The 13,900-nt window shown below is 43.3% G+C and overlaps 1 protein-coding gene across 2 annotated transcripts in view; it reads left to right on the plus strand.

Moving 5' to 3' along the window:
* The window catches only part of akt1 (v-akt murine thymoma viral oncogene homolog 1), a 32,545-nt gene extending 19,360 nt beyond the window's left edge, over positions 1-13,185 (plus strand). For both annotated transcript variants that reach the window (XM_005742779.2, XM_005742780.1), the window contains exons 3-14: positions 1,319-1,447; positions 3,001-3,112; positions 3,417-3,543; positions 4,062-4,193; positions 4,317-4,382; positions 4,809-4,877; positions 5,019-5,144; positions 6,480-6,608; positions 9,587-9,801; positions 9,935-10,022; positions 10,223-10,325; positions 11,326-13,185. In XM_005742779.2, coding sequence (XP_005742836.1) covers positions 1,319-1,447; positions 3,001-3,112; positions 3,417-3,543; positions 4,062-4,193; positions 4,317-4,382; positions 4,809-4,877; positions 5,019-5,144; positions 6,480-6,608; positions 9,587-9,801; positions 9,935-10,022; positions 10,223-10,325; positions 11,326-11,405 — 1,376 coding nt within the window. In that variant the 3' untranslated portion in view covers positions 11,406-13,185. The remainder of the gene's footprint in view (positions 1-1,318; positions 1,448-3,000; positions 3,113-3,416; positions 3,544-4,061; positions 4,194-4,316; positions 4,383-4,808; positions 4,878-5,018; positions 5,145-6,479; positions 6,609-9,586; positions 9,802-9,934; positions 10,023-10,222; positions 10,326-11,325) is intronic.
* The last annotated feature ends 715 nt before the right edge of the window (positions 13,186-13,900 follow it).

Genomic DNA, 13,900 nt, shown 5'->3' on the forward strand with positions numbered 1-13,900 from the left:
TTATTATTAGCTACTCTTTAGAGTGGCTAGTAATAAAGGAATAAACTGTTTCAAGGGTCCTTTTTTTTTTTTTTTTTTTTTTTTTTTTTAGATTTACACCATGTAAATAGTTTCACTCACATATATGTATTCATATAAATTGCTTTTTATTTTATTTTTTTATTTATTCCCCCCCCCCCATCTTCACCGTCTGCACAACATCTGGCGCAACATTTCCTGAAGCATCACCGGAATAAATGGAGTTTCGTCTGCCTAAGAGATTCATTTGTGTGATGCCAGTGTGTCTAAGTGAATGGGATGGACATGCTTGGCTTGAGTTTAAGGCTGTTGTCTAGAAAACCGAGGAGTGTGGAAAGTTTTGTATGAAAATCAAATTGAAGCGTTGGCATCCACCGTTACAGAGTTAAGAACTGTAGGAAATGTTAAGCTGGACTGCAGATTGAAATGTTTTAAAGTGAAGTTAAAAATTCTACTTGTTAAAGATGTATGCAAATACAGTTTTAAGTTGCTTAAATGAAAGGCAGTTTTTGCTGAAAGTGTAAGAAGCCTGAGGATATTTGCTTACGTGATTTACAGAATTTTAATTGTATGATTAAAATGATATTGGTGCTTTACCCGTGCGTTAGATTTTTACCGTGCCTGCTGTGCTGTTGGAAGAATGACACCATCAACTAACTGTCACAATTCAGAGAGGGCAAGTGAATCCTGCACGCTCTCAAACAAGAATATTTCCAATGGGAAGAGTGTGTTTGAAGCTTACATTCCTCCATTGTGTGCTATAAGTGAGAAAAGGCCACTTGAAACCATGTCCCATTCCTCATTCTCCTCGTATTCGTTTGATTTCTTGTGTAAAAATGGCTACAGTGGAATTTGGGTGGGTGGGAAATCTAGTCTCCTTCCTGGTGAAATTAGTCGACTTAGATCCTCAAACTCGGGACAAGTTGGGACAAGGTTTTTTGTTTTGTTTGAATATCCTGTGACTATCTACATTGGAAATGACTGTTGAAAAAGAGGATGCACCACGTGGAGGGAAGGAGTCCTGACTCCTGCTTTAAAAACAGCACTTTTGAGTCTCGCTAAAAGAAGGCCCTAGTGCTTTCAGTGCTCATTTAATAATGCGTTATACCGCTGACAACTAATATGAAAAGAAATCACTAAAATGTTATGAGGCATTCACAATGTCAGTGTTTATTCCTCAGCTTTCGAGGCTGTAAAAGCAAGTAAGGTTTGAACAGACAACACCGGAGGGGGGGAAGAAAAAGCAGTTGGTCACATGCTGTTTCATTTTACCTCCTTTTCAATCTTTTTCTCTTATCAGGAGAATACATCAAGACCTGGAGGCCAAGGTATTTTCTCCTGAAGAGTGATGGTACATTCATTGGCTACAAAGAGCGACCGCAAGATGTTGACCAGCTGGAAACCCCCTTAAATAACTTCTCTGTAGCACGTGAGTATCTGCTTCAGAGAAACCACCACATTTTTTCCCTTGTTTCTTGGCAGCTTGTTTTCACCCCTATTTTGTTTGCTGCTCTTCTTAACTTGCATGCATGATTTAAAAAAACGTTTTTTATACTTCTTCGCACTGAAAAGAAGTTAATAACAGTTTGGCAGTGTATAAGGAAAAATGTGGAGGACCTTTTTGAACAAGTAACCCCTCCGTTTACTCATCTGGCAGCTTTCTAAATGACTTTGAATAGAAAGAGAAATTGCTGTGTTGTCATCTTAATAGAACGGCGGCGCGGTTTTCAGTAGGAGGACCGCTCCGAGCAAAGAGCTCCGCCACTGAACGTGCTCGCAAGATGTTTTGACTCCTTACATTAATGCATCAGATGGCAGCTCTCTTCTCTCTGTGCAGTCCCCAAAACTTTGTTTGCATTGTGACAGATAATAACAAAAACAAAAAAATGCCCAGAGCAGCTCGACTCACTCGATCTTCACATCAGAGAAAGTTGCTGCGATAAGCTGTGCAGATGACTGAACACAGCAATTAGACGGCATACTGTTTGTTTAACAAAATGTTTCCTCTCCGACACTCTTGAGTTATCGTGGCCATTAGCCGCCTGATTTCAAGTATTTATCTGGGCTCCTCTCGGAGGTTCTGTCTCCATCAGCGCTGGCTTTGCTTTTGTCACCACTGTGACCCCACCGCAGAGGACACATGGTGCGCCGTTGCTGACGGGGCCGCTGCAGCTGGATTACATATTCACCCTGATGGAGCCATGTTGGATCTCAGTGGTGGTCCACTCAGAGTCCTCCATCCATCAGACGCAGGCCATTTTGTGTCACGTTCTGACATATTTGCTGACATGTTTCATTTGGGAACAGATGTTACTGCGAAGGAGCTGCAGATGGAAATCTCTGCTTTGTAAATTCAGTTATTAGACTGTTGTGAGTAATTGTTTTTGCAAACTGCTTACAAGACAATTATTTGCTCCAAAAGTGGGAAAATTTCAGCAGAAGCAATAAAAGAAGGGTGTGAAGATGTGCATGATATGAAATTCTTAAAGAACAAGACTGATTAAGCCGGGTGTGTGCCAGCGTGGCAAGTTAAACATTTCCTGGTTTGAAGTTCTGTTTCATTTTAGTGGAAATGTGATATCATCTCAGGTTCTGCTCTGAGAAAACAAGATGTGACCTTGGGTTTTGGGATTTCTCGATGATTCAGACCAATAATTTAACATGTGTTTTGTCAGATTCATCACAGTCTGAAAATGACTAGTAAAGAGTTGCTTTTTAGAACAACTGTTAGGGAATGAATTGGAATATGTGCTGGATTTAAAGCACTACTAATACAAAGCATTTTTATTTTTAAAGGGACTGACGATTCAAGCATCAGTTGTTTTCTCCCACCAAAGTGCACCTGTTCTTTTCCAAATTGGCCGAGATTGTCTGTTAGGACGGCGATAAAGATAAATGGCTATAACTGCGGCTCTGTCTCTCCCCTCTGCTCTCCTACACACTGGCCCTTCTCTTCGTCTCCATCTCCCCGGCTGTGGTCAGAGTGCCAGCTGATGAAGACGGAACGGCCCAAGCCCAACACATTCATCATCCGCTGCCTGCAGTGGACCACTGTCATCGAGCGTACCTTCCACGTGGAGACCCCCGAGGAGAGGCAAGTGAGACGCAGACCCCTCGCTGCTCACAGAGCACTTGAGCTCGAATCATCTGCATGCTAAGATTTGGCCCAGAATGCTACAAAGTCGTTTAAGAGCTTAGTTTTTCTAACATGCAGAAGCGTAAACCAACATACATATTTAATCATCATTATACACCTTCACCCTGTGCACTGGCTCTTGGCAGAGGGCACACTTGAAATTGCCTTCCTGTTGATAAGAAGACGATTACATGATTGGGCTGCTGGGGTTGCTTGGTGGCAAATGGACTGCTGTAATCTCTGCTGCTTGTGTCTACCTCAGGGAAGAATGGACCAAAGCCATCCAGGCAGTGGCTGAAGGCCTACAGAAACAGGAGGAGGAGATGATGGACTCCTCCCCAGACCCCATGGACATGGAGGTCTACCTGACCAAACCCAGACTCAAAGTGGTACGAGCTCATTTACACTCCATGTATCTTTGTTCGGTTATGTCCTCATAAATGTCTAGATTGCTCCTCGCTGTTAGTACAGCTTTTTTTTTTTTTTGTCCCCTCCTCATTTGACAGTTACTCCTCCTTCACCCTCCCCAGCTTATTTGTACTTGCACAGCTTCGGCCCAACATCAGTTGTGGGTGGCTTGGCACCAGATAGCATGCCCACTAGGTTTCACACATGCCCCCCTCCCCCCACATGTGTCATGACTTAAAGGTCCAATGTCACTGGATTAGATGTCCCCCGCACAACCATTTTCAACATTCTCTCCAGAGCTGGGGGTCAAAGGTTAACTGAGACACAACCACATATATAGGTCAAACCATTAGAGGAGTGGAAATTGCTCTGTGGGTGAGATGGTGGCTTAAATGCTTCAGCGTTGTTGTCAGTGGGATTGCGTGTCCTGTTTAGAGTCTGAGTTCGTTAATGCTCCTGTTTGTAACCAGATGCTGTATTCTCCCCCATTGCCTTGCAGACTATGCATGACTTTGAATACCTCAAACTCCTGGGAAAAGGCACTTTTGGCAAAGTTATTCTGGTAAAGGAGAAGGCCACAGGACGCTACTATGCCATGAAGATCCTAAAGAAGGAGGTGATCGTAGCAAAAGTGAGTGGCTGCCAATGAGCAAGTGAAGTCTGGGAGTCTGGGGGAAACCAATGCCTGATACCTAAATAGTGATTGAGAGAGTTGCACAAATGCTGTCTTTTTTTTTTTCTTTCTTGTCTCCAGGATGAAGTGGCGCACACACTCACAGAGAACAGAGTCCTCCAGAATTCAAAGCATCCGTTCTTGACAGTAAGGAGCTCCTCCATATACCCAAACCTTATTTTAACTCGCACAGATCCTCAGACCTCTTCAGTCTAACCCAGAAGCATCCATTCAGAAAAAAGAGGCAGTTTTTGTCAGGAATGTTTTGAAGTGCTGTGCTTACAAAGGCTAGAGTTGAGTGGGGTTTTTTTTTTAATCAGTTAACCCTTGCTTTGAGGTGGGTTGTAATGATAAGCTCGTACCAAATTTTAGATCTAAGTGGTGGGTGAAGGCAACACATCGTCTGTGCTGTGGTTTTCCTCCTCTTCTTTCGAAATGTTCGAAAATGTAGCTAAAGCCGCAACATGTATTGTGATATTTCATGTTACCATTAGCTGTTTAAATGCCAGCTTCCGCTTGACTTGGTTTGAAACATGAAGTTCTGCTTTGAGGTTTTTGTTTTTTGATCTGCAGGGACTGAAATACTCCTTCCAAACACATGACCGCCTGTGCTTTGTCATGGAGTATGCAAACGGTGGTGAGGTAAACTAGTTTAATCATCGCTAAATGTGCATCTGTAAATACTTTGGATGTTGAGTGTGTTCATTTCTCACTTCCTTCTTGACTGAAAAACACTCTTATTTGTCCTCTGCGTCCCTGTCACTCTCTCCCACATCCCCTCAGCTTTTCTTCCATCTTTCAAGAGACCGGGTGTTTTCAGAGGAGCGTGCGCGGTTCTACGGCGCAGAGATAGTGTCTGCTTTGGACTACCTGCATGCTGAAAGAAACGTGGTTTATCGGGATCTCAAGGTAGGCGGGGAAATGTGTCCTCGCTTCCTATCATCCTAGTAGTCAGCCTCCCTTTCTCCACCCTCCTCCCCTTCACTTTCTTTCTCCCTCCCCGTGGCAGGATATAAATAGGATCTGTCTCCATCTAGAGCAGTGGCCAGGCCTTATTGATCTGCCTCCCCCAGATCAAACTCCAGACCTCACTGCAGCTGGATGGAAGTCCGGCCCGTACATTGCTGCAGCCAGACAGAAATAACTACCACGGCCCCTTTGAACAGATCACCACCAACCAGTCATTATAGTACACACAAAGTTCTCAGTGGGTGATATCACCGCTCTGTGTGTGAGATTGACGTCATTCTTTGTGTTAGCTGTTTTCTTTAATGGAGGGGAAAAAGCCACACATCTTCTCAGAATGAAGAAGTTTGAGATTTCCAACTGCTTCTTGTTTTGCATTTGAGTTTAAAAGCTAAAGAGAAGTGTGCGAGGGAAGATGACATCGGAGAGGGATGCTGCAAATTGATAAGGCATGTTTGAGTTTAAGAAGGCTTTGGGGAGGTTATCAGTTGCAGTGAGCTTCTGAGCCCTAATACTTCCAGCTGATAAAACTATACCAGCCAGGTCAGCATAGCACTCCCTACCTCCCCCCCTCCCTTTCCTCCCTCTCTCCCTTGGGTTTACGAGCCAGGCTCCCAGCCTGCTAGGGTTCTCCTGAAAATGCCAGGGTAGCAGGATTGGAGGATGTGCTGACTCTGGCCGGGCGCTGCTGGCCACGTGTGAGCTACAGCTGCCAGGTGACTTTAACTGAGGGAGAGAGACAGCGAGGGGAGGGTGAGGACATGCTGATATTAAAAGGCCATGTAACCTCAAGTCATGACACTGCATAGTGCATGTTTTTCAGTCAGGTTTACCTGTGTGTGTGTATCACCAGGTACCTTTCCATATTCACGCTTTTTATGAGCATTTTCACAATATTTATGTATCGAACTGAGAAAAGAACATTTAAAGTGTAGAGATCAATTTATTTATTTTGCTTTCCCTCACACGTGGTTGACCTGGAAAAACGTTCTTGTAAGCCATCAGTTACATCACATGTCACCACAAAGCACAAATGACTAAGAAGTGGGGAGGAAGAAGGCCGTGAATGTTGCAATTGGTAATTTACTTCCACGTGAGATGCCTTATTTGGATGACACGCAGTTACTTCCAACCTAAGGTGTTTAATGACTAAATAGTTTTCAGTTAATTAATTACAGACACCAGTTGATGTTTTATTTTTCCACAAATTCCTGTAAAAGACTTGTTTCTGATAGATAAATATATGTTTGATCATTTAATAATTTTAATTTTTCTCAGCTGGAAAATCTTATGCTGGACAAAGACGGACACATAAAGATCACAGATTTCGGCCTGTGTAAGGAGGGGATCAAAGATGGCGCCACTATGAAAACCTTCTGTGGGACTCCAGAGTACCTCGCACCTGAGGTAAAAACACAACAGTGGTTCAGCCTGCAGGTGACTTTAAGTGACCTTAGTGTGTGCAGAAAAGCCCACTTTCTGTAGTTCTCTATAGATCAGTGACAAATTAAAGGAAGCTGAAGCAATAATTTGGTGTCAGGCCACTTTAGAGCTGCAAACAGCTTTGAAATCTGGTGTGTGTTGGATGGTGGTGAACACATCGTCTAATGGTGTTCACTTGGGTTGACATTTGGTGACTAATTTACTCGTCCAGCTGTTCTTTCACTAACTGAAAGAACAGGAAGGAATCTGCATTTCTTGGTTTTCTTTGGTCTTTTATTCAAGTTTCTGTTTTAATTTTAAATATGTGTATATTGGTGATATTTTTCAGATGTGCTGAGCCAAGAGCTCTCTACCTTGCTTTAAAGCAAATAAAAACAAAATGTTTGTATTTGATTGAGCTGGAGCCCAGGATTGAATGCTAGTCGTGGTGCATGTGACATTTGTAGAGAAAGGAATGGTGTGTGTGGTGTTGAACATTAGTAGACGAAAAGGGCTGTTATCCTGAAATGCCTTTCTAATCTCCAGTTAAGGTTGTGTTAATGAGTATGCCGTGTGCTCAGGGTAGGGCAGCCTGCTCTCATGTTATATGGCAAGGGGTGTGGCTACCCTTGTTGCGTGCAGGTATGACAAGTGTTGGAGTGGGTTGTGTAACACGAGAATTCATTGTGAATGTTTGTGGTGGTTGGGTGGGTTGCTGTCACTAAGTACATGTGTGTTTGCATGAGCCCCTTGCCTGCTGCCATTAAGGAGAAGAGGAAAAAAAGTTTTCCAGGCGAAGGCGTCCATGTTGACACAGTTGCTGTATCGTTGTTTTTAGTCTGCATTTGGAGTTTTCTGGTTGGGGGAGGAGGAAGGGTAATTGGCTGGCAGCATTTCAGGAAACGTGAGCTTCCGCACTCTGAAAAGAGAAGACAGACAGACCACATTGGCTACAGCTGTTGCGTGGCACCAAGGGAGCCACAGCCCCCGATGCTGCCTGGGGTGCCTCACCTGACCTGGGCTGACTCAGAGCTGGTGTGAGGACACTATTACAGAGTGCTTCAGGGCGCCTCTCGGGAACGTGTACCTGTGCTGCTTGTCGAATCAGATGGAACTGCCATCTAATCATCAGCACCAGGTAACAGTCTGAGCTTTAAGTGCGTTTTCCATACATTACTTCTGCCCGTTCCAACCTCAACCTAACCCACTTCGCTCCACCACCGAGTTGCATAGCCCATGACAGCTCCAACCTCGGCAACCAAGAGCAGAGAGACATCAGGGGGCGTTGCCATGGCAACGGGGTCGCTGGCAAGCGTCTCTGCGGAGTGCGGGCCAGGCAGTGTTACAGGTTGTTCTGCAGTAAACAATGACCTTGTTGTGTGTGCTGCACAGGAATGCTGTAACGTCTGGGAATATTCCACCCAGAGCAGGGGGTGGAGAGGGAGGACAGACCCGATCTGCAAAAGCCTGATCGGTTTCTCTCTTCAGTGAGGAGTAGGGAAGTCTCATTCAGTCACTTTTTATTAAGTAATAGAAAACTATTATTGGCCAAGGGATTTGGCTTTTAGGGAACTGCTACAAAGAAAAATGTAAACAGATTGAATCTAGCCACTGACACTGATCTGGAGTCACCACTTTAAAAAATTAATGGCTTTGAGCAGAAAAAGTGCAGAATACAGAGCAGAGCTCCGAAGCAGCAGCAGTGTGTGCTTCTTATCCTCTCTCTCCTCACTATCTCTGCTCCTTTGGGGAAGTGTAACAGTATTAGTTTGGGGCTGGGGTGCAGGCAGGCAAACAGTCCTGGTTACGTATATGAGGGATGAGCTTGGCTCCTGCGCTCCTGGCAGCTTCACAGCTGTGGTGCTCTTCTACATATATGGGGCAGCTGCAGGCCCAGCTGTCGCACGGTGTGAATCACACGACAGCAGCGCTGGAAATAGAGACGGCCCAGTAATCCTAGCCCCGCACCGGCTTCACGTTACTGCCCCTGTCCTCATAGCCGTCCTCTTCGATGATCGCCGCTCACCGCAGCACCCGGCTGTTTGCCCACAGACACGTGCACTCGGCTTGCGCGTGCACATACAAAGTAGTTTTGTTCCTTTTACGGACACATGCGTCCATCTGTTTTCCAGGACCCTCTGTGTCCAACACGTTGCGTCCATATCCAATTCTATTAATCCACTCATCTTTTTACTTAAGATTCTATTCTTGGGTGGGAATTACCTAGCATCACACTGCTGAAGGTTTAAGAGAACAGACTGTTCTCCTTGTCTCGATTTCACCTTCAACATCCGCCTGGTGAGGTAGAATCCAGTACATGTCCCCGGAGACCTTGGAACAACTCCGCTCAGCAGCACATTAGTCATGCAACAGGTTTTGCTGTTCACTAAGCACAACACTGGAGGAGTTTGTCTCATTAAGAACTGTCAAGAAAGTCACTTTATGGAAAGACTAATACTAAATATTTCTCTTTCTGAGACTCTGGCTGCGCTCATTGAAGTGGTTTGTTTGTAAGACCCTTGTCTGTTTGGTGCCACACATAAGCGACCCACACCTCTGCTGCTTGCTGATCTGTATGTGTGGAAGGCCCTGTGGTGATTAAATATGCAGGGCTCTGGGGGAAACTCTATCCTTGCTCCTAATGTGAGATGTGAGTCAGTGTTGGCTGGGGCTGCCTCAGAAGCCCAGACCAGGGGGAAAAGCAGGTGATTTTTGTTGGGTGGGAGTGAGTTGGTGTACGGGGGCAGCCCAGTTACTTACAGTAATTGTATTTGGTTTACAAAGCTGCAGTTCTCACAGCCTTTGATGCCTAACCCAGTTATGGTTGATTAGTTGTCAATCAGCAGAAGTGTAAGGACTACTTCGAAGATAATAGCACATCATAAATCTGCGACAGGAAGTTAAAATGACTCGAACATCCGAAGAATGAAATAAAATCTTGCTCACCTTTCTCCCCAACACAGGTGTTGGAAGACAATGACTATGGCCGTGCTGTGGACTGGTGGGGTCTGGGTGTGGTGATGTACGAGATGATGTGTGGCAGACTGCCTTTCTACAACCAAGACCACGAGAAGCTATTTGAGCAAATCCTCATGGAAGACATCCGCTTCCCCCGGACCCTCGGCCTCGAAGCACGCTCCCTGCTCTCTGGTCTTCTGAAGAAAGACCCAAAGCAAAGGTGACAACCTTTCTATTTAGAGTTTGTGCAAGGAAATGTGCGTTCCTACTATGATATAAAAAGGTTGGAATTATCTACATAATTAATGTTGTCATCATGCATCTGGGTTTGATCTGTTTGTACTTGTTTGCAGGTTAGGTGGAGGACCTGATGACGCCAAGGAAATCATGCAGCACAAGTTCTTTGCCAGCATTGAATGGCAAGATGTTTATGAGAAGAAGGTGTGTTTCTGTAAAGCTTCCTCTGACTGTCGTCTCTGTAAGAACACCAAACTTGGTCAGCTATTGCTATCTCGAAAGTCAATAAAGTGACGCCACCCATTTAGGCATGACATGGATTGTCATCAGACTGGCAAATGGTACCAAACTGATTGAAGGCTCTAATGTACTGATTCTTTTGTGTGTCTTCTCCTCCACAACAGCTGGTCCCACCATTTAAGCCCCAAGTTACATCGGAGACGGACACGAGATATTTCGATGAGGAGTTCACAGCACAAACCATCACGATTACGCCACCGGGACAAGGTAGCGTTAAACACGCACACTCTGGGCACCCATACAGACTTTTCTACTGTGAAATATGATTAAATCAAATCTGTTCATTTACTGTGCACTTGTGTGACCTTGCATTTGAGCCTGACCTCCTCGTTTGACTTTGGTACCAATTATGACTTTTAAATTGATAAAGATGAAAGCAGATATCTGCTTCCTTCACCTGTTTAAAAAGGTTATACTTGTATTTTTTTGAAGAGTTGGAAGTCATTCACCCACAGAGGTTTTTCCCTCTGTACAGAGTCTTGTACTCTATCCATGTGCTAATGCTTCATTTAGTGGTGGAGGGCTCATAAATGTGAGTGCAGAAACCTTCCTGCAGGCATAACTAGCTCCCTCGAGAGCAGCCTGCCCTCTCCTGGAGAGTCGGGGCCATTAAAACACAGCGTTGTGCCTCATGAAATTCTCAGATGCACTTCTGACAGCTAGTATATTGATGGCAATGGAGTGATTATGGGTTCCTAGCTATGATACTGGAAAAATGAAATGCATACATTTTATTTATTGAAACATAAACAAGAAATGAAGGTGAGAAATGTGCATATACCATAGGGCAAAAGGTGTGGTATACTCTGGATAGGTTGACTCGCTGTCAGAGTTTTATTCATACCTATGGACCCTAGAATTATTCAACCCGTGCGTGTTTTTGCACGAGAGGGCCCATGCAAACTCCACACAGAGAGGGCCCAGCCTGTTGGTGGATTTGAATCCAGGACCTTCTCGCTGTGAGACAACAGCTAACCACTGGTCCATTCTGCTGTCCTTACTAAAAAATGACGTTTGAATATCTGTAGAAAATGTTTTTCAGAGCTGGTATAATTTACACGCCTCCATTACCCTGACATGGACAGGCAGTTATTTTAAAAAATGGATGTATTGTATTGTTAGATATTGAAAGTACTAGTTGGTAAGCTTTCATATATATATTTTCTCCTGAAAGAAAGTGACCATTTATTTCTCCCTTCATTCACAGATGACAGCATGGAGTCCTTTGACAGTGAACGGAGACCCCACTTTCCCCAATTCTCCTACTCTGCCAGTGGGACGGCCTAAACGACTTTCAACCATTCCTCCGGTCCGACCATCTCGCTTCTCCCCACCTGACTGCACTCTCAGAAGACCGGGGGCCCAAACCCTCGTCCTCCCAACAATCGTCTGCAGAAGCTGTCTTTGGATGCAACAGTCGCCATCTCCAAATTACTTTTCCCAGGAAGAAGGAAATCCGAGACGACATACCTGTGTGGCCTTTGAAGACTGACCACGGAGATAACACTACTGTTCATTTCCTGGTTGTTTATTACTATACTGAGCAGGAAACCATACACCGTAATGAATGGGGAGATGTAGCTATGCACAACTTGCGCTACTGCTGTAAATCAGATTTTTTTTTTTTTAAACACAATTTGATGTCACCATAACCATGTCAGTTAGAAAATGGGCATACTGTGGACCAAATACATCATGTGGGAAGAGAGTATTGTTTGAGTGGGTGATCAATCCATGTTTTAGTCCATTCAGACTTTTTTTTGCTTCATAAGTGAATGTACCATATTAAATAAAGTTAATATCCTTGCATACTTGTGTGTAACACATGGCTAATTCTCCTAAGACTGAAATGCCATCATGTGGAAAAGATCTTTAACACTTTCCTACTGCTGACAAACCAACTCTTGTCAGTGTGTTGTACTGTCACGCCACATCATGGTAAGTCTGGTGAACGGATTGTGAAAAGCAGTCTGATGCGAGGAAAGGCAAATGTGCAAAGAATGCAGCGCGATTAATCATTAAGGCACAAACTGGCCTGCAGTGAATCCTTCTTTTTTCTTCTTATTTTGGTAGCTGTTTGCACACCAGAGTCATTGAGGAGACCCCCGGTTACCTGTTCAGGGTAATAAATAGCCTCTGCAGCCTCCTCCTGAAGTAAGTGCTTATAGTTCCTGATGCCTTTTTATCTCCACGCTGTGCCACAAACATCACCTGGTTTCCCTCTGGTGAGGCTCGCTTGGCTTCGACCCTCCTCAGAATCTCTGATCCTCTCCTCTGGGTTTTTCCTTCATGTACAGTACACTACTGGGTGTTTTCCCCACCCAGTGCATTCGCTGCAGCCTCAGTGAGGTCACTTTAACATAATACACGTCTTTTAGGAATACTTTGCAAACAAACAGGGCTTCAGGGGATCCGTCATCTTTGATTCGCCCCTTTCGGGGTCTTATATCCCTTCACAAGCTTCTGAGTTATTTATGAGACCAGCATTGATTATAATAAGTTGTACTGTGCCAATGACATGCACTTTTTCTGCCCCCAAATGATTACGTTTGGACTCTTACTTGTACTTTAAGGTCGGAAAAGAATAAATTTGCTTCTTTTTATAATATGGATTCAAATGTTTGTGAATGCAAATAAAACCAGATTTGCTTGTCTGGTTTTTGTTTTTCTTCCTTTTTAAAGAAGGCTCAGGCTTCTTTTAAAAGCATGCTCAGTTTCCGAAAGCACCTCAGTATATTTAAGATGACAGATAATCTTTTTTTTTTTTCCTTCAAAGTGCATAATACATTATTGAATGTAATGGTTTTTATGTTTTCTCTTCAATCGTTTGCAGACCTTTTGTTCGGTTTTTGAATCTTACTTTTTCCTATGCACGCGCCCTTTGCTGTCACCTTCTGAAAATAGGGAAATTCATTTTGTACTTTCGTTTTTAATTTCAATTTTTTTTTCTTTTTTTGTACCTGCCCTCCTGTATTCCTGAGACTGAGGACACCAGCTTTAGTAAACAATAATATAAACTTTGTACACTGTTTTTACTTGTCTCTTTCAAATTGATGAAATAAAAGGTCTTAACAATAGCTTTGTGGACTTTTATTTTGAAAGGGATTTCAGGCAAAGACAGTTAAAAAGCTCAGAACTCAGCGAGATGACTATACAGTATTATTAGACCAGATAAATAGTACTGTGTTGCGTTGGCAAGATTTATTTTTGTTGCTTAGTGGAAAAAATAAAGTTAGACACCTTCCCAACTCTAATACTTGTTTGGGGTTCAGATTTTTCTTATTTCAAGCAGATCTTGGTTGCAGTTACTGTGGTTTTTTTCTTCTTCTTCAAAAAATTAACTAGCAAATTCTGAAAGTCCATTTAAATGATAACTTTCCTGTATCATTAACACCAAGTGTATCATGTTTTATACATGGGTTTTTGAGATGTTTGCATTATTTTTTTCTCTTGAAAAATCTGAATAAATCCCACAATATATTTTTAAAATGATAAATTGCACAAATACCAAATGTCGCAAAAATGGTAAAAAGTATATCAAAATCAATTTCTCTTTTTTACGTGCTCAAACACAGTTTTGAAAGATTTGAATTTTCTGGGATTATTATTTCATGGTTCAGGCTTTACAGGGTTAAACTATAGTTTGACTCTTTAAAGTCATAATCCGACTTATCTGCAAACGTCTTGAGCCACCCTTTGTTTACATTTCTCCTTTCAAAGAGCCACACTGTCTTAATTTTTAAAGCAGTCCTGAGCAATAATTCTCTGGACTTTCTGAAAGT

This window comes from Pundamilia nyererei, unplaced genomic scaffold (genome assembly GCF_000239375.1).
Source record: "Pundamilia nyererei isolate P.nyererei 1_Seehausen unplaced genomic scaffold, PunNye1.0 scaffold00123, whole genome shotgun sequence".
Classification (NCBI taxonomy): domain Eukaryota; kingdom Metazoa; phylum Chordata; class Actinopteri; order Cichliformes; family Cichlidae; genus Pundamilia; species Pundamilia nyererei.